The sequence below is a fragment of the Gambusia affinis genome, linkage group LG21, assembly GCF_019740435.1.
Source record: "Gambusia affinis linkage group LG21, SWU_Gaff_1.0, whole genome shotgun sequence".
In the NCBI taxonomy this organism is placed as follows: Eukaryota; Metazoa; Chordata; class Actinopteri; order Cyprinodontiformes; family Poeciliidae; genus Gambusia; species Gambusia affinis.
In genome coordinates, this window is record NC_057888.1 from 8,960,509 (window position 1) to 8,985,987 (window position 25,479).

At 39.9% G+C, this 25,479-nt stretch overlaps 2 protein-coding genes across 4 annotated transcripts in view; one reads left to right on the forward strand and one right to left on the reverse strand.

The window, feature by feature from the left end:
- Positions 1 to 15,421, forward strand: part of dlgap1b (discs, large (Drosophila) homolog-associated protein 1b) — a 93,883-nt gene extending 78,462 nt beyond the window's left edge. Inside the window, exons 7-12 of one of the 3 annotated variants that reach the window (XM_044104364.1) lie at positions 2,250 to 2,623; positions 2,706 to 2,785; positions 7,085 to 7,506; positions 8,435 to 8,526; positions 9,839 to 9,991; positions 10,189 to 15,421. In XM_044104364.1, coding sequence (XP_043960299.1) covers positions 2,250 to 2,623; positions 2,706 to 2,785; positions 7,085 to 7,506; positions 8,435 to 8,526; positions 9,839 to 9,991; positions 10,189 to 10,191 — 1,124 coding nt within the window. In that variant the 3' untranslated portion in view covers positions 10,192 to 15,421. The remainder of the gene's footprint in view (positions 1 to 2,249; positions 2,624 to 2,705; positions 2,786 to 7,084; positions 7,507 to 8,434; positions 8,527 to 9,838; positions 9,992 to 10,188) is intronic. The other 2 variants (XM_044104362.1, XM_044104363.1) reach the window with 2 other exon arrangements.
- A 2,438-nt stretch (positions 15,422 to 17,859) lies between these two features.
- tgif1 (TGFB-induced factor homeobox 1) lies at positions 17,860 to 24,787 on the reverse strand. The gene is made up of 3 exons (XM_044104456.1): positions 24,218 to 24,787; positions 21,288 to 21,517; positions 17,860 to 19,437 (listed from the first exon to the last, which is right to left on the reverse strand). Exons 1-3 carry the CDS (start codon positions 24,231 to 24,233, stop codon positions 18,781 to 18,783), a joined length of 903 nt encoding a protein of 300 aa, XP_043960391.1. The 5' UTR covers positions 24,234 to 24,787; the 3' UTR covers positions 17,860 to 18,780.
- Positions 24,788 to 25,479: the final 692 nt, after the last annotated feature.

Below are 25,479 nucleotides of genomic sequence, written 5' to 3' on the forward strand. Positions count from 1 at the left end.
CATCTCCAGTGTCTTTGTTGTCTCTATTAGTACAGTGTATGACACAGTTACAAAAATCTACCAAGACATGATTATTCATCTACACTGACAGGTTGAGCATAAATTACAGTTTGTGACTAAGGATGAACTTCAAAGGTCTACTTCTCTGTTTGGAGTATCTGTTTACTGGACAACTGCTAGCCATTCACCCCACAAATAAGGGATTTACAGAAAAGTTGTTAGGATAAAGTCATCATTAGAGAAAGTCATTATGCTGTGTGTTCTTCAGCACAGGCTAGTTGGTCAGAGTGTTGTTGGGAAGATAGATGGAGGTAAATGGAGCAATACTGGTGGTTTGAGACTGCAACAGAGTTTACCCTGGTACAGTTAACATACCCCATCTAATCTGACTTAACCTTATTTCACAAAAAATAATAGAAAATAATTTCTGTATGCTTGCAAATATCTGGTAGAGATGCCCCAAAATGCTTGCAACTGTAATTGCAGAAATTCTGAATAAAAATTCTAAACTTAGGAATTCTTGTTTCCAAAAAACTAATAAATATTATTTAACTATGCATTACATTGTGTTGGTATACCACATAAAATCCAAATAAAGTATACTTATTTGTGTGACTGAATTCTTCAAAAAATTATAAAACGTTCAGGGGTCACACATTTTTAAAGCCACCATGTGCTTTCAAAATGTTCCCATTTTGTGGCTTTCTTACTTTATGTATCCTCTTAATTGTTCAAGTTGAGTTTCCTGCTCACATTTCAAGCAGAGGACATTCAGTTGTTGACGTGAATACATTCAGTTCTTTTTTTTTCTGATATGCTGTCATTAAAGACACTCACATTGTCAAACATGATCTCAGCACAGTGCAGATCATCAGAGGTACATTTCCAGCCTGTCAAGGTCTGACTGAACTCTTGTCTGGGATTATCCAATCACTGCTGCAGCTGGAGGCGGCAGATGACTCAGGCAAATCAAAATCAGGATGAAGTCATTCCTCTCTTCTCCTCCAGTATGTCAGGACACAAAGCAAACAAGATCCTCGGCTCTAATAGTTTTTAGACACAGCTACTGGCGCTGGGTGTGGCTGGCAACAGGTTGTCTGTTGCATGCAGAGCGCCAATCTCACTAGGGTAGGATGTTTGTCTTTTACAGGGATTAAAAGAGAGCCAGGAAACCCGCTGGCCTACTTTTGCCGCAGAGCACAGAGAGAGCGCGACCTAGTTTTGATGACAGCACCATTACAGGAAGAGGGGATTCCAAGTCATAATGTTGTTAGGAGATGGCCATTTTGGTCTCTCCATAGACAGGCTGTGTTTGCGTTGTCTGCTGGAGTGTTTCTATAGACAAGCTTCTGAGTCGGGTGTGTGAGAGCTTCCATTGTCTGTACACGACCTGTAGCTGTAACATGAGAAGGAGGGAATGCTGACGGAAAGAATGAGCGTGTTACAGAAGACAGCTCTCATTATATATTTTTTTAAAGATATTTATTCAGGTTGAATAGATCTCTATTGTTGATTTTCATGGTGTCAATTAACCTCTGCGGTAATTACTTGTGCAAACAACAGATTCATCAGAAGGCAAACATTTTGTCAGCATTACCAAATTGTTTTAGATACAGTCAGGTTGTCGAGAGCTTAACCATTTAGATCAGTGGGTCAAGTCGCTCACATGTTAATCCTATTATAAGATGCATCTCCGATTTGTCAAAGTTGCCCCTAATCTGCTGTTAACGTGACTCCAACACTTGGACTATAGATGGTGAACTGATGCAGAAAAACTTTGGAATTAGTATTATGTAATTGTTTTAACAAAATAATTAGCATCGCAATTATTAGCTCCTCTAACAGTTCCTATGCAATTAACATTGTTGAAGCTACTTGAATTCATGTGTGCTATCTCCATAAAATAAATCAGTTCTGGACAGATAAAGCACATTCAGTGTATCTCATTCACAGTGTAGATCATTCATAATGATCTACTCTCTAAAGCTTAGAGAGAGTAGAAGAAATGTTAGGATTTCATTCCAATCACATATTTGAATGTAAGCTTCTCTTGTTTTTCCCATTTTGAGGAATCACATTAGGGAAGGGACTATTCACTTTGTGAATACACTCTGGGAAAATAGGCCATCACAGATCATGATGAAAAAATTCCTAGGCACTGATTTAGTCAGTACGTGTAATATGCTTTTGATTTATTCTCCAGATATCAAGTTTTTTGTTGTTGTTGTTTTCCTGCTATTTTTCTGCAGTGTCATCATGCATCACTACATACAAAAAGACGCCTCCACCTGTGCCGCCAAGAACCACCCCGTCCAAACCATTCATATCCATAACGGCCCAGAGCAGCACCGAGTCAGCCCAGGATGCATACATGGATGGAGGCTCCCTCCAGCGGGCCGGCATCAGCTCCCAGCAGGCGCTCTCCAACTCCACGGAGAGCATCGACAGCATGAAAGCCCTGACGGCGGCCATCGAGGCAGCCAACGCTCAGGTACATGGCCCCGCCAGCCAGCACGTCACCAACAGCACCATCACCATCACCGCCACGGCAACCACCTCTGTCTCGGCCGACATTAAGGCACAGAGAGAAGCGCTCAGAAAGTGCCTCTCCATCGGGATTCAGGTTTGAAGAAAGCGAAACTGGTAATCATGCGTCTGAAAATAAAACGTGGCTGCCGTGTTGACAGATTCTTCCCTCCTCTTAGGTGGACCCAGAGGAAGGAGGGCCAACAGACGAGCAATCGAAATTCCAGTCGATAGGAATTCAGGTGGAGGATGACCGATGGTGAGTTGGGGGGCACAAAGAGAGAAACCGGATCAGCCTAAGGGGAGGCATGGTCTGTTTGGACTGGGCCTGTTTAGACAGATAGGGATTGTGGTGTGGCCTGCAAGCTTTTCACTCCCACCCCTCCTTTCACACTGACAACTCCTCAGCAGCTGCCCCCAGTTTAGGGGAGGTTGGCGTCAGAGTCCCCTCATCCAGGGGCCCCAAGCGACAGCTGGGCTAGAGGATGTGGGGCGAGTTGAGAAGGGTGAGGGGGAAGAGTTGACAGCCATCTGTTGCTCAACACATTGTGATTCAGGCAACTTTGAGGGTCTGTGTTTGTGTATGTTTAGGACAGAGGAGAGAGAAAGCAGTGGGAGGGTGTTTTATTGGGTTTGTTTGCCTCAGAGAGACGCAGAGTTTCTTTCTTGCTCAGTTTCAGGACAAGCAGCCCAGCTTGCACACCGTTTGTCACTCTTTGTCCACTTTTATTCTCTCCGTCAATCCAGTGAACTTCTATTCAGTGACCGGTTCTGTTTTTTTTTTACCTCTGTTGTCAAGGTCCTGTTAACTTCTAAATTTCAAAGAGATCAACTACACTCAAAGATCCCTGGGAGAGCTGAGTCCAGCACTTTTTTTTTTTTCCAAATGCACACTTGAACAGTGTCTGAGAATGTGAGGGGATTTCCTCAAAGACTAGGTCTCAACTGATCAGCCAAGCTCGGATTTCCATGAGTCGCCAAGCCAAATATTAACTCATGCAGACACCTTCGAGTCTGTCTTGGCAGCATGGGATGTTATGCAGCACAGAGCCCTTCTTTTTCTTTCTCGGTTAATGTTTAGAGTTAGTTGAGCTGCATTTTTTTGTGGTTTATATAAACTATTTACCCTTTGGCATGCACCTACTTTCTTGGTTTGCTTGGGATGTTTTAGATGTTAGAAATGTAGAAAAAACAAAAACTGTAAATGACCAACCAAAGTGGTAGACTTTTTTTTTTCCCCTTCTAAAATGTCTGGACATGTTCCAACTTACCTGCTTATTTCTTTCTGTATGACGTAGCAACTTTGTGGAGACACTTTTAAACTATGCTGAAAAACAGCAACGTGTTGCGTTTTCAGGAGAAGGTTTTGACGTTTTGGTGGCAGATGGCTTTGCAGTCTGAGCTCTGCAGTGACTAAGCCACAGTCAGGAAATGTCTTTGTAATAGACACCTTGGCGTCACTGCCTTTTCATTGTTACGTTACTTACTAAGGTATTGGCATCTGACTTTAAGCTGAGAAGACAACAAGGAATCTCATCCTTTCAGCTGTCACTTTCTGGATTAGTTGTTCTGTTATCAGTCACTCAGTTTTTCTGTTTTACATTAATACTAATGCTTCAGTTTTTCTAATATTTTGTGATTTAAGCAATTGTACAAAATCTAATTTATATCAGTTACCTCTTTGTGTTTACAGTGCCTGTTGAAAGCATTAATGCCAATTGAACTATTGGACTATTTTCCTTTTGGTCACATTACAGACCCAAATTGTAATGTATTTGGCTTATTTACCTTGTATTTACAGGGTTTCTAAACTGTCTGAAGAGAAGTACAGAACTTTAAAATCTTTCAAGTCAGGATAAGTGCATAAAAAACCTAGTGTGGAAAAATCATTTCAAGTTTTCTGGGTTCACTTCTTTTCTCGTTATCTAAAAAATGAAAAATCAAATCAAATCAGTACTGTCTGAAGATGAGGAGCCATTTGCATTTATTTATATTTATTTGATGGCCTTTATTTTTGGTTTGATCACCACAACTTGTCCAACTCACAGATCATTTTAATAAAAAAAATAAAGACAGTCATTCAAAAAAGAAAAAGGGGTCATTTTATGTCTTTTTTGACTTGTAAGATACTTCTATTGGGTTTCAAACTGGACCTAAGTTTCTTGAACTGGATTGGGTGTAGATGGCAAAAAAAAAAAGAAATCACTAAAGCCAAACTGGTATTCAGAGGATCTAAAATAACCCAATCCAATATTATTCTGGGTTTAATTTAATCTCAATTCTAAATTTAATCTGATATAAATTTATGCAGATAACAAATAATACCCTTTTGCCATGCTTCTGAGTTGAAAGCCAGCTTTATTACAGTATAGTTTCATATTTAATGGGGGATAAATAGTTAAAAACAACCAAACTCTCTAAATGTTTTCTACAAGTGTGAGTAAGGCATCCCCACAGCGTGATAGTGCTACTTCCATGTTTCACACCTACGATGGCATGTTCAGGGCAATGTGCAGTTTAAATTATTGGTTTCCCAATTAAATATATTGAAATTTCCGGTTGTAAAATGATTAGATGAGAAAATATTGTGTAAAAGTCTTACATGCTGTCCTCATTTATTGCCTTTTCTCTTTAAAAGCCTTTCTTCTTCTTGACCTCCTGTTAATCAATACACCTACCTGTCTAGGCTGTGTTTTGCCTCGCCTCTCTCTTCCCCTGCAGGAAGTTGTAGAAATTCAGCTGAAGTCATTAGAAGTGAACACCTGCCCGCTGCAGTTACTCTTTAACTGCTCTTCACACATACTTACACACACCAGGGCTGCCTGTGTGCACACACAAAGCGCAAACACACGCTGTTTGATCTGCTTTCTGCCACTCCCCCTGGTCTTGCTCTCCTGCTCTTGCTCACAGAAGAGGAGGGATGAATGAGGGAGAGGAGGTGGGGGACTAAAGATGAATGCTTCTGGAGGAGGAGTGTTCATCCGGAGATGGGTTGAGGCAGGGGTGATGGAGTTCTGGTCGATCGTACAGGCAGGTCAAGCTTAGGTTCTTGTGTGAGAACACTGTGGTCATGTTTGGGTCAGAGTGTTTTGAATATATTTGGCTACTGAGTCACTGGTGCGTCCATTGCAATCATGCAAACCTAACACCCGCATCCCTCCTGTATTTTGATCATTACTGGTCTGTTAAGCAGCACTTTGTCTATGTGTGTGTGGCTTCACAATCACATTGTGTGGAGAACTTAGTAAAGCCTGGCAGTCAGTGGCACAGTGCTTCAGAGCCAAACATTACACCGCAGCCACCCAGGTGTGTGAATGAGGGTGTTTTTCAAGCCTTGTACCCTGTATGTGCACGTCGGCACCGCAGCAGTCCTTGCGGTGTGACAGATGTTTGCACACAGCCTTGCTCCTGAATGAGACAGGTGACAAAACATTACCTATGCACACACACATGCACTTAAAACGATCTGCACTACAAAAGCTATTCATTACTATCTGCGGCAAGATCGCTGTGATGATGATTTCAATTTTTCACTCTCGGCAGCCCCTCCAGGAACTCCATGTTAATGAGTTGGCTGTGGCATGAAAAGAGAAAAACACAAACTATTCCTTACCAAAGTTGTCATACCTCTTCATTTTACATTTTATGTTACAACCTCAAATATCAATTTAGTTGTATTGTGACCTTCTATGGGAAGCCAACAAAAGAGATGTGTGATTTCCCATATTAACGTTCCACCACACATACAGACGTGCAGTATAAGGTTTTGTATTTCCACAGCATGACCTTGCCACTGTCATGTCTCATAATGTTTGATGGAGGTCAAAAGTGTCATATTTTAGTGTCACTTACTATCGTCTCCCTCATCTGGATTTAATGTAACAGAGTAACACAAATCCATATTTGTGTGGAAAACAGAAAATGATGCATGCCAAACAAGAGAAAAAGTATTCCAACAGCAGAATACTGCCTCCACCATATTTCACAGTAAGAGCTCTGTGTTTAGGGTCATATGGAGTGGAACTGATTTTTCATCTGTCCTTAGCACAGGGGTGGGCACTTCTGGTCCTTGAGGGCTGGTGTCCTGCAACTCTTAGATGTCTTCCTGCTCCAACACACCTGAATCCAATAGCTGGATCACCTCCTAAGTGCAGTCAAGTTTTCCAAAGTCCTGCTAATGACCTCATTATTTGACTCGGGTGTGTTGAAGTAGAGATTCATCTAAAAGTTGCAGGACACCGGCCTTCGAGGACCAGTAGTGCCCACCCCTGCCTTAGCAGATTATTTTTGAATGTTTGCTAAATCTTCTACATAATATCTTTAGAATATAGGCCACACTTTTCAGATTTTGGATTATAAAATGTATTGAAAATCTTTTAGAAATTTCCTTCCAATTTTCAATAATCCACTACTTTGTGATTGTCACATAAAAATCTCAAGAAAATATTATTATGGCTCTAACATGGTAAAACCTTTAAAAAGATCAAGGGGTAAGAATACATTTGCTAGGTACTGCATAAACTCTAATACCTTACCTTGTTTCTGCATCTGTCTGTAGTCACCGCAAGATGGCCCGGTCCAACAGCGTGACCACAGCTGTGCAGGCCGACCTTGATGACCCGACTGATGCCCCTGAGCTCCCGCTGCGGCAGTATGCCACAATTCCGCGCCAGCATTCCCGCGACTCCGCCACCTCCACCGTCAGCATCCAGGGCTCTGGGAACCACTACCACGCCTGTGCTGCAGACGAGTACGGTGAGGTGGGCTTCGACCCATCCATCCTGCCTCCCCCGGACCCATGGATGGACAGCGTGCCCGAGCCGGCGGCAGCAATGGAGGCCCTGGAGGCCGTGAGCAGGTCGGTGTGCCCCCGTGACGGGCGCTGGTTCCTCAAGCTACTGCAAGCCGAGACGGAACGTATGGAGGGCTGGTGCCGACAGATGGAGCAGGATGAGGTGGAGAATGAGCTGCCTGATGAGGGTAAGTTAAATAATTTGATGTAAATGTCACATAAAGACAGGAAAATTAGTTGTACAGTAGTATTAGATGCAATTTCCCATCATTACATCCTCCCTAGATTTAGAGGGTGCAGGCATTCGTGGTATTGGACCACAATAGCTTCTTGTTCCTGTCTCAGGCCCTCTGGCCTCTACAGACATACCGTGCATACTTATCAATAGGCCACTGCCGGCCCCAGCTCCACATGTGTCTTCTAGTCTGTGTAATGATCTTCCACCCAAACAGTGTAGCCTTCAGTGCTGCTCCAGAGCAAGTATTTGATCTTGTAGAAACCCATGAGCAGCTCCCGAGTGCATGGTCATACCAGTGTGAGCAAACAAGCCCCTGGGCATGAGGCCCTGTATATATACCTGTCCTTACTGCGCAGCTGATTTCATGCCTTACTGAAAATGTCATTGCTTATGCAGCTAGTGTTTTTGGTTCCAGGCAAGAGATTCTTTCACAGAGCACAGAGAACAGGGAGGGTGTCTCAAGGTTATGTTTTCCCAGATCCCACGCTACCAGACACACACACACACCCACGCCTACACAAACACCCCGAGGGAGCTGAAGACTTAGTGCCGATTCATTACTCCCCTTCTCAGGTTCCGATTCTTCTAAATGTGGCATTTTAACTTGCCTGGTAAATGATGTGCAATATGGGGTAGAAATATGTAATTTAAGCAAATATTCAATTTTCTAGGATGGATTATATCCTCTAAAGCACCCGTCCTTTTGTTACATTACCGATGCACCTCCCCTTCTATAAATGGTGCAGCATGCCTGCAGTATGCAGCTCTGTGAGTAATTGCATTGTGAATTGCGTGCGTGTGTGTCTGGTATGTCTGTGTGCGTGCGTGTGTGCGTGTGCATGCATGTGCTTCTATGTCTTTTTTTTTTTTTTCTGCAGTCCTAGGGAAGATCCGCAGTGCAGTGGGGAGTGCCCAGCTGCTGATGTCCCAGAAGTTTCAGCAGTTCCGGGAGCTGTGTGAGGAGAATCTGGTATGTGTCACCTCATCCTCTGCATGCCGTCCCTCTGTATCCCCCTCCCCCTCTTTACACTGACATCATCCTGCACAAATCATGCTGACAGGCCAGACTAGCAGTCATTTAGTATGCATCCAATGTAGACATTCCATCTATTCCATCCATCACATATAGAAAAGATCTTACTGAGTTTAACTAGTAGCCTGATGAAGATGGATCTTTGAATTCAGACACTTGTACATTGAACTCCATACCCTTTGTTGCACAGTCTTATGTAACAAAAAAGACACTAGTTACTGAAACTAAATTGTAAAAGGTTTGCTTTCTGTTTTGCCCTGTATAACTGCCTACTAATAACTACCTACTAAATGACAAGAAGATAGCATCTCTTCATAAAAGTATTAATATTCCTTTGTCACATAGCAAAAACATTTTATTGTATTTTAATGTTGGGTTTTTTTAAACTCAAAGCATAATTGTAAAGTGAAAGGAATTTTCAGCAATTTCCCACAAACAAAAGTTTGAAAAGTCAATTGTGCATTTGTACTAGCCTGTAACACTGACAGCCATGAACAAAATCCAGACAACATCGAGCTAGCAAACAGAGCTAACATGTGTATAATTCCCATTATGAATTCAGTTGTTCTGTGAGGGCCACTGAAGTTGGTTGGAGAACATCAGCAAGCAGAGACCAGGGATCACACCGGACGTTTTAGGTATCAATGTCCAGGTTTTAAAGCCCAATCTTTGAACATCTTAATTGGCATTTCTTAGTCCATCATCTGAAAAGAAAAGCAATATAGTAAAATCTACCAGGATATGGCGATCCATTTGAGCTGACAGAAGAACGTTTATCAGAGAATTAGTAATGGAAAAGTGGAAAGATGCTCTCCATCCATTCCGACTGAGATTACGGTGATCCTACATTTCTCTATTTTTTGGGGGGGGGGAAATCTATTCAGCAGTTCTGTCTTTCATTTTCCTTTGACTTCATGATTATATTTTGCTCTTTGTAGGTCTGTCATGTAAAAGTCCAAAAATGACATTAAAGTTTATGGCTGTAAGGTGAAAAAACCAAAAAAGTAAAAAAAAAAAAAAATTCAAATAGCTTATTTATCCTCACTTAAAGAAAAACAAGGGGTATTGTAGTTGTCAAGGCACATACTGTAAAGCCCATTTTCCACTTATTACAGTATGGTGCTAGGTGTCTGATAAACACCGCCTCCTTCAAATATGTGCCAGTAGAAAAACCAATAATCAAAGCTGTGAGTAATCAAGCATATAAACAGTATTTGTCTGCATGCTTGTGTTCATGTGTATACGTCAGAATCCAAATGCACACCCACGGCCCGTCTCCCAGGATCTGGCGGGTTTCTGGGATATGCTCCAACTGTCCATCGAGAACATTAGCCTGAAGTTTGACGAACTACACCAGCTCAAAGCCAACAACTGGAAACCTCTGACCCCCCCAGAAATTCAGGTGCGCACGAATGAGGCACACATGAAATCCACAGAGCAAATCTTAAGTGCTTTAGCCTCCAATATGGATTTGGAATGCATTAGTAACCTTGCATGCTTTCTGCTGTCATATTAGCTTTGTTGTAGCATGTATATTTGTGTTGCCTGCCTGACGCCGCTACTTGTCTTGTGTGTTTTGCTCTATCTCGTTGTTGACAGTGAGCTGCTTTTGAGAAACCACTCTACCTGCCATGCACCGTTGGGGCCTGTCCATCTCCAATGGTCTTTTTACCTCACACAAAGGCCACCATTGTGCTCTCTTACTCCACACAAATGGCTGCCATGTGAACCATAACCTCATTTGAGATTGCATGCTCTCACATTATGCCACCAACTGCTCTGCATAACCTCCATACAAACTTACAGTTTCCCTGCTTATTTAGCTTCCGCCTGCCCCCAAAGGAATCCCAGCTTTAAGACTGTTTGTCATCCCTGTTCAGGAGAGAAGGATGCCTCCCCCTGTGCCAAAGAAGCCCCTGAAGGGCCACCCACCTCTGGCTAGGGACCGCTCGCTGGAGAGCTCCGAGCGCCAGCGCCTGGAGGCTCGCAAACGATTGCTTGCTGCCAAACGTGCTGCATCGGTGCGGCAGAGCTCGGCCACTGAAAGCGCAGACAGCATTGAGATCTATATTCCCGAGGCTCAGACCAGACTCTGAGACACATGGAAGCGTATGCCTACACGTCTAATATTCTACACTGTCTCATAAACACTGTAGTAGCACTGAATGGTAAGGCTAGGGTGCTAGCTTAATATAATCACCTTTTCTGCCGACTTTCCAGATCACTGTGGGCTCACTCGCCGTGGAGGGTGTCTGAACAAGAATTGTACATTTACAGTATTTATTGAATTATTTATATATCTCACGCTCATTTCCTTTTTCCCAGCTTTGATGTAGCAATTCACTCACAAAGATTTGTCTAAAAACAAAAACACCTCTTCTGTTAATAGACATGAGAAAGATCCTTGGCACTTTTACACATTTTGTCACATTACAATCACAAATTTCAGTGTTTTATTCTGATTTTATGCCATATTGCAGCACAAAGTATCGCTTTTACAAAGAAAGCCATTCCCCACCATGTGCCAGAGTGAGAATTGCTTGTTTACAGAGTTAATATTCTACCATGCGTAGTATGTTGCATCTCCACAGCATCATTCTGACACCACCATGTTTCAGTGTGGGACAAGTGGGTTCACAATTCTATTGCACAACATAAAGTAAAAAAAAAAAAAAAGAATGAAATCAGAATTTTACTTTTTTTCAAAATGACAATCTGAAAAGTGCAGCATGTATTTGAATTAATATCATTGTACTGTTCATGAATCTCTGCCCAATCTCATGTATTTTGGTTTTGATCTGGAAAGTACACACCTAATATGTTGTTTGGGGAAAAGTTCCACATTTAGACTGCACTGCATCACTGTTTAGACAACACCGCCAAGACGCCTTGAGTCTGCTGCAGTTGTCATGGCAGGTCTCCATATGGCGTCAAAATTCTTTGACCTGATAAACCAGACAGTATAAGACATATCAAAAGATGTCTTAAACTGAAAATATTGAGTAGCACACACAGTACAATGCTAACCACCTTTTTTTGTTTTTTACTGTATACATAGAATGCATACACAGAACAAATCCTGCAGCTGTTCGTTCTGCACGTGTGCTCTTTCACACCTGCAGAATACTTCACACCTCTGTCGGTGTTCCGGAAAGTTCCACTCAAAGACCAGGTTTTCTCACTAGAGACGTGTAAACAAGTGGCTGGAACACAACAAAAATGTTTGGGTTTAACCTAAAACCAGCTCTGTTTAAACATAATTTTCCACATGACAGATTCTCACACCTGAGCTTTGGAACTAAGCTTAAGACTTATGTTAAGACTTTGGAATGTAAAAGGCTTAACATTAGCCTTAATGTTATCTAACAAACCTCAAACATAAGGCTTACAGAACAGTCATATTCAAACTGACATTCAGTTAGACACAAGTGAAGTCTCATTAAAAGTGGACTCATTTTTAATTCATTTTATTTAGAAGTATCAGAATAAAGAGGGCTAAATGCAAAATCACACCACACTTTTCAGATTTCTTTGTGTAAAATTGTTAGTAAAGCTGTTCATTTTTTTTTTTTCCATTCACATCACCATCACATAAAACATGAATATTTGCAGTTGCAATGTGACATTAAAAAAGTTCAAAGCATTTGAATACTTTTGCAAGGCTGCGTATTTGGCACAATTATATGTCTTTCTAGGATTTATTGGAGCAGTTTGAAAGGCTGGATCTACATGAGGCCAAACGTTGTTGGGACTGCAGTCCTTTTTTGAAGGAGCCACAGGCTTAAGTCTGTGTGTTTGAGTGTAATAATGAGTGTGTGCTTTCATTCAGATCTCAAAAGTGCTTCCTATTTTTCTATAGCCTAAAGAGTCCTGACTGTCAAGGTAGCAGTATCAACAAACTGAGTCTGTCCTGTCTCATTTTAACTCAGTAAGACTTATGTAAAAAGGAAACACAAGTATAACGTAACATGACTCGCATGTGGACGTTCTTTTTTTTTTTTTTTTTACGTTTATTCCTAGACAAGTGTTGTGTTCACACACCTCCTGTATATCAGACTAAGCTAAAATACTGATATTTGGTACAATATAATGTAGTTGTACTATATTTTTTCTTAAAAGTCATTTTCAGCCAAGAGTCGTCTTGGTAGAATTTAGTCTAGAGAAGTAGAAAGGGTCTATTTCTCCTCACTGTGTGTGCATCTCCGCCTCCAAATGAAGAAATTACTGAAGGTCATACAGAAGAATCCTATTTCTAATTTTTGTATTCATGTTTAATTTATTTATGGGGGAAGGGTAATTGTTTATTGACATTGTGATTATTATTATAAATATTAATATGCACTAACTATACGGCCCTTATACTGTGTTTGGGTTTTGTTTATTGGCTCTTCTGCATGAAAGGCACCTTTTGGGTTTTTGTTCTGTTTCTGTGATCAGCCTTAATTTCTACTACAATAGTTGAGCACAACAGCAGTCTCAGGGGAAGGGGGAAGGTTGCGTGAGTGTGTGTGAGTGAGTGCGTGAGTGACTGTCTTACTTCACATGAGTGTTTTAGTAAATCAGTAAATTCAAATTTCATAGAAAAGTTAATTTACTACAGACAAATTGAAAATTTAACATGGAATAATAACACACAGAGTGAAATATTTCAAGGGTTTTTATTTGAACAAATTTGATCATTTTATTACAGTTGTTGTTTTCTGGCCATGTGATGGCATACACATATATATGGGGAAATTTTGACTTGCCAGTGTTGCAGTTACACAAGTAAGAAAAATTACATAAGCTATAAGTAGATAATGATTCTTTTTAGAAAAAAAGATCCTGTGAAATATTTAAATTCAAACTAAAATAATCATAATTGCCTATAAAGTGTCTTCTTTAAAATTAGCTGGAATATATTACTCTGTGTGTAATGAATGCCTGTATGAATTTAACATTTTGAATTTAATTACTGCATTAAGTACTGTTTCTATGCTAATCTAATTTATTGAACTGCACCTCTCCTGTATGTGACCCAAAGTTCCATCTCTTGTTGTGTTTAATCCTTCTCATAAGGATTATTCCACATTAACTGAAAATCACTTCTGCCATTTTCTGAACAATTTTGATGTTGGGGACACTTGACCCAACTTTCTTCAACTGTAACAAGGTATTTCAGTCAGCTGCTTGAATGTGGAGACAATCCTGATCCATCATTTTTATTAGTTTAGCTAACCGAACAGCAGGATGTCATGTGCAATTTAGTTGTCCATGTTCATCTGATAATGTTTGTGCCATTGAATATGCAGGAATACATTTGATCCTGCTATTTTACCTTACAAAACAGCTACCTTATGTTTTCATTGAGAAAAAAAAAAGTCATTTGTGACCGAAGTGATGATGTAATCTTACAATTTGTATTTGTTTTGCTGGATGGATGAAGTTTTAGAGAATACACATAATATATCGGTCAAGGTTATTTTAGGTTTTTTTTTTTTTTTCATTTATTTTTTATTTGTATTTACATTAAATTGTCTGGTAAAAGATAGAAACTCTATTTCTGTTTTTTAGTATAACATATCAGTATAAACCTCCTCATATACCAGGGAATTAGAAACTAGAATGTTGAATTGTGGGCAACAATCTTGACACTTCTGAAGCTTGTGATGTACACCAGCATCTCAATAAATTAAAATATCTTTGAAAACTTAGCCTATTTTAATAATTCAGTATAAAAAGTGAAACTCATATGCACTCTTTACAAGGTAATATATTTCAAGCTTTTATTTCTCTCATTTTGATGATTATGACTTAACACCAATACAGTTTTAACCAAAATTGTATTAGCATTAACGTTAGATAACACCAAATGAAAATTATTTTTAATATCTAATGCCAGGGCTACTGAAAGCAATGCAAATGTACATCAGAGTATATACATTTACTACTTGATTGGGGCTTCTTTTGCATGAAACTACCGCTTCAGTCTGCTGAGACGTGGAGGTGAACTGCCAGTGTCTCTGTGGTCAAACACAGCAACACTTCTGTGATTGAATATTTGAATGGACTTTGCTTCACCAATACCTTTAAGCCAGCAGTTACCTGTGTGCTCTTTCACGTTTCTTCACCCGTTTTACTGACTTTTACTGAACTTTCAATGCAAGTTTCTCGAACAGCTGCGAGCTGTGGTAGCTTACTCTCCTTGTGGAGGCTGTCGGTAACAACTGTTGGATAACTATCATGTCTGCAGTCTTCTCAATGATGGCATTACCCAAAAGGTTCAAGTACTTTGACTTTTTCCAGCCTGTTTTACATCATGAAGCAAAAACAAATATTTTCATCCAGTTCAAATTTCTAAGACTGACGTTTTTAAAATGCAACCAAAGCGTCTGTTATGGTTGGGATTTTATAAAATTTGAGACACTGAGCATATTAAAACAAATGGTTTTTTCCAAGTTGCATCCAGGTTTTGAGTTAAGATATGAAGAATTTTTTGAGAATCTTGATTCTCTGAAATAATGGATGTTCATTAGCTAAAAGACATAATCATTAAAATTAAGACAAATAAAGGCTTTAAATATCACTTAAATTGTAAAATTACACGAGTTTCACATTTTGACTTGAATAACTGAAATTAAGCTTTTTGACGATATTATAATTTGAGGTGCACCTGTGGTTGGTCAGATAAATATTTGTACATAAATGAATGTTTCCCTATGTAAATGTAAACTAAAACACATAAATAACACACTGAACAGATATACATTTTGTAATTATGTTATTACACTGTTGATGTTATGGCACATGTATAAGCTCTTATCAGCATTAAAGAAAAGAGTCATTGCTGTTATTTTGTTGGGTTCATTTCTTCTTTCCCTGTCTCCACATGTGTTTTCAATTGGAATATAATTAAGCAGATTAGTAGGTCGTTTTTGGGCGTTTCCCCTTCCGCAGGGGCAGAGCCCCATAATTAGACAGCAGTCGGGCTTGGTTTAGCCTTGATGCTCCCGTACACAGCACAGCTTCTGGTGATTTGTCACTCACACATCAGTCATGCTGAGAGGGAGGCACATTGGTCTTGGTGGTCACAATTGGGGTTAGGGGTTTGTGCTGTGATGGTTGTGGAAGGATGTTGTCTTTGTGTGCACTCTGGGCCAAGGTCTTCTACCATATGCATGCTTCAACTTGGTGGTTAGTACCTACTGTTCCTGAAGGTCTCCTTAAATTTTTATTGGTGTAAAGGTTTTTAGAAAGCATAAAAATTACCAGAGCATTTGGGACTTAAAACACTTCCAGATATTTTTAGTTGAGATCTCACAGGAACCGATATGTAGATCTCTAATCTCTAATCTACAGAAAACTAAAAACAAGAATACATTTTTCTTTGTCATGCAAAATCATGATTCCACTCTAGAATTGAGGGCTGTATGTACCAAGTCCATTATTAAGCCCCAGACATAAGTTAATATCCCATACCGAAAGATAGAATATTATTATTTATATCCTTAAAACAAGAGGACTTCATTTGTTTTATTATACATTTTTAGTATATTTGAAATAACAGATTAAACAAATTAGCTTTTGAGCTAATGGGTCAATACAATTTTAGTTTTACGGCATGTTCAAGTGACTGGAAATTTTTAAAAATAGAACAATTTATATGAGGGCTACTTTGGAAACTAAACCTTTCAGTTTAGTTATTTATAGGGAGGTCTGTAGTTATTTACTCTGGAGACTGTAGTAGTTAGCTGTGTGGAACAAACGTAGTAAAACACATTCTATAAAAAAGAAAGCATCAAACAAATTTTTTGATATCTATTCTATTAATAGACCTCAAATATTAAGTTTTTCAGCTATTTTGACAATGTTGCTGATGTACACCAGCTCTCTGGGATGTTGACCTCGGGCACCCCAGGAACTGCTAACTTTCCAAATTGGAAGTCACTCTTTGGTGACACTTGAACTTTTCCGACTTTCAACTCTTTTTTTTATATTTCAGAATGTAAATCAACTGTCCCAAAAGATGATACTGAGAGTTTGTGAAACAAGTTACTACAGGTACGATACTGATTGATCATAATCTCCTAAATAATCTTCACTTAAAATCCTTTGGGTTTTTTTTTTGTGTTTTGTTTTTGCCAAAGATGTATATATTTTTCAATTAATTTTGAAGTTAATTGAGCAAAATCTCGATATGGCCATTGATAGAAAGTATTCAGCAGGATCAGAATGATGCAGCCCAAGCCTTCCTTTTCTGCCTGTTGTGAGCCATTGAGATGTAGATGCATCAGCCCCCGCTGCCAAGAAACTGTTGACGTCTGCAGTTTGCTCCATGATAATTTATGCAGGACTATGCTAATTCACAGGACTTCTCGTAAAACCTCTCACACCCTGGAATCCATGTGGAAAGAATGAGAGTGCCACACTGTTTCTGTGCTCCTGTATTCCCTGCTTTTATTTACAGTACAGTCTAACTCAATGCCTTCTGCTTACCTTGGAAGGGTGAAAATGTAATCTCCAAATTTAAATTGGAATTACAGAAGCATAAACGCATATTAAAAAGGATAATTGAGGATTTTTGAAGTGTGGTTTTGTTAAAAGAATAAAAGTTGCTAATATCTAATTCAGTAGATATCTCCCAAGACTTAATTTTATGTACATTAAGACTTGGTCCCAGAGGCTGAAGTGTACTTTTGGCATTGTAATACTACAAAGGAGATGGCAGTTGGAGGTTGTGTGCCACCTATCATCTATCGACGTTAATCACCCTGGAATCCCTGTGGAAATAATGGTGGAAATGCTCAGATTAAGGTTGTAAAGGATTTAGAGTCACGGTAGTTGTTTCTACCGACAGCGGGGCACTACAAAAAATCAAATTTTTAAGTTTAAGTAACCTCTTTTTTTATTTGTATACTGCCCTACTCTTCTATTAGGGAGTTCATAGCTGTAATTGGAAAGACATTGCATGTGATTCTTAATAAACAGGTGGCACATTAACTATAATAAAAAAAAACTCAGACTCAATACATATAGCTGACTAAAACATACGATTGTAGTCTACAGTGTGTTGAGTCAATATTTGGTTGTGAATACTTTTGCATCTCTTAATACTTCAGTGCTGTGTGGCATGGAGATGACCCTACTAGCGAAGTTATTCTGTCTGTGAACTTTTCCTTCCACTCAATGTTCTAATGGCCTGCTTGGCTACAGCGCAGGTTTCTTCAACAATGACAACTTGTGATTTAAGCAACAAAAAATTATCACCAAAAAAAATAAAGAACATCAATATTTAGAAAAAACAAAACTTTATTTGAATCCCATGTGACCACTTTTTGCCACAAACATTGCACAGTATGAAAAGAAATCACATCATTGGGCATTGTGTCACATCAATTGTACACATGATCCTATTATAGGTGAAAATGTTTGTTTTTGGTGATTTCAAAATTAAAAAAAAAAGTCTTTCAGTTTGTAAAACAGCAATATGTAGTGTTTTTAACTTTACAGTCCACTGGCCGTTGTTTTCTCTGAGTGATGGTGAGGGGTGAAGGCTCAGTCTAAGAACCTGCTACATTGATCATCTGAAAAATATCCATTGGTATGAAAATAAGAGTATAAAAAAAAGTTTATTTTAAAATTAGCTAAAAGTAAATGACAAAAATCATAACTATACTTATGAAAACAGTTAAACATTAACTACAGTAGTGAAAAAGTTTTTCATCGATGCCAAGAGCAAAGTGTAAGACACTGAGATGACCTTTTTCTGCCTTTAGTGTGCAAATGAATGAGGCAGAGCAATCAGGAACTCTGAAATGTTTTTAACCGTAAATGACTGTGGATGCGACCCGTCTGAATCATCCAGCTCTTGCTCCATCCCTCTACGACGATATTCAGTACAAGTCAAAGACATAAAGACAGGCAGCATTTCTTTGATAACATTTTTGGTCCCTGTGTGCAAATAAAATACACATGTAGATACATACGCATGTATATGAAATGACTAAACTTACAGCCAAGGCACCTTGATACAGTTTTTTAAAATAAAAAAAAAACATCCTCATCATGTCGATTGGTATACCAAAAATAGAAATGATCAGGCTTTCATGTGGTTTTGTTCTCTCTTGCGTGCAGAAAAAAAAAAGTCACTGAACTGAGGAGTTCCACATTCGAGACGCAAAGTCAGTCTCCTCCTCCACCCCTGCTTCTCCTTTAGGACACCAGCTGTTTGGCTTGCAGCTCCATCTCCGCAGCCCGTTTGAGGGCCACGTCCACCAGGAGCTGGAAACCGCTGAAGTCCTGTGTGAGGTCTGGAGGGGTTGGGGGAGGGGTGTTGAACAGGCCGCTGCGGGGGCTGAGGTTGCCCTCCATGCTGGTGCTGCTGAGAATGGTGGTGGTGGCAGAGAGCGGCCCCTCATCCCGGCAGCGGAACATCGCTTGAGCCTGCACAGACTGCAACAGCTCGGCCGCCCTGTCGCAGTTCATTCCTGGCACTGAAGGATGGGAGGCTGTCGGGCTGGCCTGCATGGCTGTGGTGACAGTGGTGTGACAGATGACAGAGGGCCGGTTTGGAATGAGGCCAGGGGAGGGAGACGAGGAGACTGGAGAGGACATGGAGTGGGACACAGGCTTCCTCAGGACGCTGGGAATGCTGAGATCGAAGCTGGAAGGGTGGAGGGCGCGTTTATCACAGGCCTCCTCTGCGCCCGCAGCAGGACTGCTATGTTTCGGGGACTGGGAGCTGTCAGAGAAGCTGTCACCAGCCTTGCTCCCTTTCCTGGAGATGGTGAACTGGTTGGGGTCTTTGCCGTCTTTTCTTAGCATCTCTGGGAGTAATCGCCGCCGGGCATTGATAAACCAGTTACACACCTGAAAAAGACAAGCACATAAGTCACTTTAATGAGAAAGCTGCATTGTTTGGCTAACATTTTATGCCTACAAAAAAAAAGAAAATTCTCAAATTAAGAACTGATGGAAGTGGGTAACAGGCAATTACCACATGTACCGGGACCACAGAAGTGCAGAGTTTATAAATTCAAAGTTTTAAATTTAGACTTCATAGAGTGGGAACTTTTTAAAGGTTCTTGTTAAGGATTAGCAGTTAATACGAGACCAGAAGTAAATGGTGGTGCATTCGATTTGTCTCATAAGAACTGGGAATGTTTGATCCTTCTAGGAATGATGCAACATTTCAGTCAAATTCTAGGTCCAAGCAGGAAAGTCACTGGGTTTTGCTTTCTGTTGTGGTGCCAACTTGAATTGGCATTAAAAGCTGATAATGTATTTTCCCAAATTGTACATGTTCAACAGTACAGGAACACAATTGTGTGCTACTTGTTTAAGCAGATGGATACCATCAAAAGGTCAATTCTTATTCCCTGTAACTTTCACTAGGTTTTCTAGGCACAATCGCCATTCTGGAATCTCTTCTACAAGGACACTCCAAACTTCAGGAGTACTTCTTGTTGCGTTTCTCACTGGAGACACTAAAGCTACACTTAGCACAAATAGCATGCACCATAATTCCACTGGCACCATTTAATTCGCATGAGTCCAAATGAGTTGCACTGAAAGATATAGCTAATGGCTAGTCCAAGAGAAGCCAAGATCAAAGTAGGCTGTTGCCATCATAAAAACAACTCTTATCTCAAAAACAAAGTGGCTAAAGCAAATGCTATGTTATGAACCTTTAACCATTCTCATTTTATCATTAGGGAGTTAAATTCACAAATTACCTATGAATTTTCAGACAAGAATTAAAGGATTCTTGTCTGAATCCTATGCACTCCCAATGAGCTTCTTCAGTGAAACACGTCCTGAGAAGTTACATGTAAAAGATATGCAGCCACTTCTTTAATAGAGATAAAGAAGCGTTAAATTGAGAAAAATGGCATTTATGTGAATTACATTTTATTTATTTTTATTATTTTACATTGCAATTTCTATCAGGAAGATCACTGGTGACACACAACCTCAAAAATGAGACTTCTATGTAAATACCCAACCAAAGAAAATTAACTACGAATTAAAATTTTGTAGTAGTAAATGTGTATGAGACTATAGTTTTTGTATTTTTAAAGATAGTTGAACCTCATTTTGATCTTGGACCATGCTCTTGAATGTCAGTGTAGGGAACCAACTTATCTGGATTAATACTGAATACAAATGCTAAGAGTCATCTACAGCGAGTAGTACATTAACTACCTATGACTTGACTTGAAAAATTCTTAACTCTCCCTTTAAATGATACATTTTAACATTAAGACCTAATCTCCTTTGTCAAACTATTAACAACCGTTGTCCCACCCCTCTTTTTGTTCACTCCTTTAGGCTAGTTGTAACTGGCTCTGGGAGGCCTGTAACTCTAACTATGTAAATGACTATGCATTGTTCCCAGACAGCTGGGATGGAACGAGGCTGGAGGGAGGGAAATTCCTGTCCAATGTCTCTTAGCCAAACCCGCAGCACTCACAGGGAGTGAGTTTACTCACGTTGCCTCATATACTTTTCGTGTTGCAACGTCAAGCTGGTTTGGATGACCTTCAATTCACTGTTGACGTGTTGTGTTTGCCATCTTGACAGGATATGAGTCAGTAAAGCTCACACTTGTTTCTTCTCAAGTTTTACAGTGGTGGTTTTTTTTTATTTTGTTTTTTTTTTAACTTTAATTGTTTACTGGCAGCAAGTCTTTGGTAATTTTATGTGTCTTCACTTCATACCTGCAACGTGGAGAGCTGAGTCTGCTTAGAGAGAAGGGCCTTCTCCTGCTCTGATGGGTAAGCATTGTAACGGTGCTCGTACAGCCAATCCCTAAGAATCTGGACTGACTCTTTGGGCAGGTTCCCTCTCCGTTTCCTCTTCCCGTTGCTCCCGGCGCTCGAGGACAGATCCAGGGGGGCGTCAACGCTATCCTCATCATCCGTCTCGCTCCCCGACAGCATTGTCAGACCTGAAACAAGAAAAGGAGAGCACATTAGGACAGGACAGGGGGGGAAAAATAAATAAATAAAAATAGAGCCTATCCTGTTTTCATCAACTGCTGAGGCTCTCGGAGGCAGCTGATGTGTCAGAAGCGAGCTGTCAGGTTCAGCCATGTGATTCATATAAGGAGTGAGGGAGGGAGGATGTGAGAAGGAAAAAAAAAGAGGAGGGGGAAAGATTGAAGGAGGGGGGGACGTCACAAAGGCTTGCCTGATGCTGTGTCAGTTAAAAAGCCCTGCCTTCACAAACCGACCAAACAGTAGGGAAAGGAACATTTACAAGGGATTCCGTTTTTGAACAACAGGAGTGGTGCCTTTAAAAAAAAAATAGAAGGTTCTGCTTTCAATGTTAGTCTTTATCAAACAAGGTTTTGGGCCTTTTGAATCAGCATGAGAGTGACATGTCAACAAAGTCACTCTCATGACTAAATATACTTAACCCCTTTTTTCCAGAATTTCTCTGCTGTCAGCCCCAAAATTTATTTATGTCATCTTAGGTAAACAGCATGGTGGGTCTAGCTGTCTTGCAGTGTCAGTGATGGTTCTGTTGGAGGAAAACAAGAGATTCCCCATGCTGGTATGTGATCTTCACAAGAAAGCAAACTTTAGCAATATTAATGCTGCAAAAATTGCAATAATTGAGGCAATATATTTGTTTTTTGTTAAAACAGAAAATATTTCTAATTATTGCACCCAATGAGTGTTATTGATAACATGCCTTTTTTTTCCCCTTAATACGTGCATTGACTAATTTATTTTTATACATTAAATGAAACCATATATAACAGACAGTAAATCTGCAGTAGTTTATAAATGATCATTTGATATTCATTTTGATATTTGTTGGACCCCGCAGCCCGATATTAGAGCGACTGGTGACACCTCTTACGTTTGACTGTCAGCCTGACTGACAAATTCAAGAATTTCAGGACAGGTCCACATGAGAATGTTTACTATTCATTTGTGTTTTCTAAAAGATGCTTTGCAAACATGGCAATGATTATTGTACAGACATATAAAACAAGTGTCCCAAATGTCACACTAACTACGCCTGTAGGTGGCGACAAATAGCAGTCATTGAAGTACACCAAAAACAAAGGAGGAGGCATTACATCTGACATTTTTGGGGTTGGAGGTTTAAGTATGCATTTGTGAATTATTTGGGTAAAGTATATCTACTTGGAACAATGCAACACCTTTAGGACTACGAACCCTCATGGCCTCAGTAAACCTGCAAATTCTTGCTGGTCTGGTTGGAAATATTTTTAAACAGCCAAAGGAGAATTTTTTTTGTAAATGAGAGAAATAAATATTTCAGCCAGCAGATCAGCAGTACGCAGCAACAGGTCAGAAGGGGGCAGTGCTGTGTTACTATATGCCCTATAAAGCTGGAGAAAACTCCAGTCGCTTTGGGACTTTCCCTGGCATCTCATGCAAATTACTTTAAACTCCAAGAACGGTACATGGAATTTTTTAAAACTTCAAATTTAACTTCAACATATTGATAAGAGTATATAATCCCTGCCAGCAAACTGAAAACTACATGTAAGCAGAAGTATTCATTTGGAAAATTCCTCCTCTGAAAGAAATAACTTTTGAAGCAGCTTGCCAGTAGCTTGAGATATTTAGACCAATATTTACACCTGGACAGCTTAGAGAGCCATGTAAGAAAATTCGAAGGACAGATGAGGTTTAAGTGGCCCGCATAAGAACAAAGTAGTGGGAAAAGAGCAAGAAAGTTCCCAACAGGATGAGGTAATTACGTAGGCTGGAGAAGAGGGGAAAGGGGGAGGGGAGACCTGTTGCAAATCAGCGTCTCCAGACTAAACAAAAGAACCCAAGGGCTGCGTGCGTCTTTGTACCCAACTGAAAAGTTTCCACTCGCCAAGAGATACTTTATGGTGAACTCAACACCTTCCTAAAACTTACAACTAATCGGAATAATCAGAAAAGTGTTCAAACTCATTCAAGTCTCTGGTTTAGTAAGTTTAACACAACTTGTAAGATGGGTTCTATTGTGTGTCTGCGTGAAGGAGCTGCACCACGAGGTCCATGAACAAGGCAACAGCCAACTTCCTAACAATGAGGTCAATAAGAACATTAGCCTACTTTCTGATTTCAGACGCTTTAAAACCGCGCTTAATGTGTTTGTCTCTTTAAGACCGAAAAGATACAATGTATCGATTTTTTTTATTCTAAAGCACGTTGTGAAAATGTCACAAACTCGCGAACACAACAATACTGCCACCAACTTCGGTTTTTATCATCACTGTCTTACTCCGTCACTTATTTAATGAAAAATGTCTAAATACAAAGGTTCAAAAAGCAAAACCTTGGTGTCTTCCTCTTAAGTTTTAACGTTTTGCGCTTTCAATTTAGGTCGAGACTTCATTATAAAAACACGTAAACATAGGATAGCGCAACACAAACAAAAGTAGTATAAACAGACATGTAACTAGTCTTAAACGGTGAGTGAAAAACAAGCATATCGACTTTTGACACCGCGCCAGCACATGGTGGAAGAAAAGCCCCCTGTCATGTCTGAGAAGGAAACAATAGACTGCATGGTTTGCATATGAGGAGAATCGTTCTGTTTACCGTTTTACCAGTAATGGAACTCCATTTTTTATATTCTTCTACAACAACTTCATTCAAAACATCCCACCTACCTTTTTTCGTCTTCATTTCCGTTTGTAAAATGCCCAGTAATTCCTGTTTTTCGTCCGTTCAGTGTGTATCCCAAGGGAAAAAAATCCTTATTCATCAAGTTTCTTTTTAAAAAAATATGTTTTATATTGGTCTCTCTTCTCTTGGTCCCTGTTGTGAATCTTGATATAAAAAAGAAAGTAGAGGTGGTGGTGGGGGTTTACCTGAGACCACTCCGTCCCTTCGGCTCTCAAAGCCGTTTTCCTCGTTGACTCTGTGTGTGTGTGTGTTTGATCCTGAAACTGGGTGACAGCTATCTTTGACAGCTGCGTGACTCAACGCAGAGATCCTCCCACCATGTTGAGCTGCATGGGGAAGAAAATCTCTGACATCAGCACGGCTTGTTCCACTGACATGAATACATACGGTTTCGTAAGGCTTTAACTACTGCAGAATTCCCCCTAAATGCATAATAACTTACACATACGCACACATTCGAAAACAATATGCTGGGAAAGCATGCTATTTCTTCAAGAAGGGAGATCGGAATGAAAACAACACAGGCTGGTGGAGGGAGCACTGCGGACCTCGTGGCAGTAACTGAGTGAAACAAACACGGTTTCCTTTAGGCAAAACCTCTTTAAAAAAAGTCTAGAACATGTTTTGTGGATTTATCTCCAGACTTACCAAAGGCTGTGCTTTTTTTAAGAGCGTGATCCTATTATGCGTATTAGGGTTCAAACCGTTCAATTATAAAGTGTTGGACAATATAATGTACATACTCCTCATCTCTTTCGTTTTGCCTTGTTGCTACGGGAAATTAATTAATGCTAGTTAAATTTGTTAATAATGTTACCATTTCTAGTATAAACCTCCAGACGTGGGTGTAGTAGTGACTTATTGACCCCGCCTTATAGTGCGCCAGTTCAGGTTATTGAAACCAACAACAAGGACGGCGATGGGGAGGGAAACGATCGATGCCTTCATTTGTATGCGGACCACAACCTTGCGACAGCTGCTGTGGCATCGGCTGTTTGCATGAATTTGTTCCAAACAACCGTTTGGGTTCAACCTTTGAGGTGAAAATGTCCCCCTCTAGTGGTTTGTTTTGCCACAGATTTTATGTTTTAGTACGAAAAAAACCTGAGGTCCTCGAGCTCCCTCTGGTAGTTAAGATGCTTCTGTGCAACGCCATTTGCATAAAAACGAGAATAAAATAACACGTTTTATTATTCTATTATTTATTATTAAATAAATATCTCTACAGCCCACATATCAACTGAAG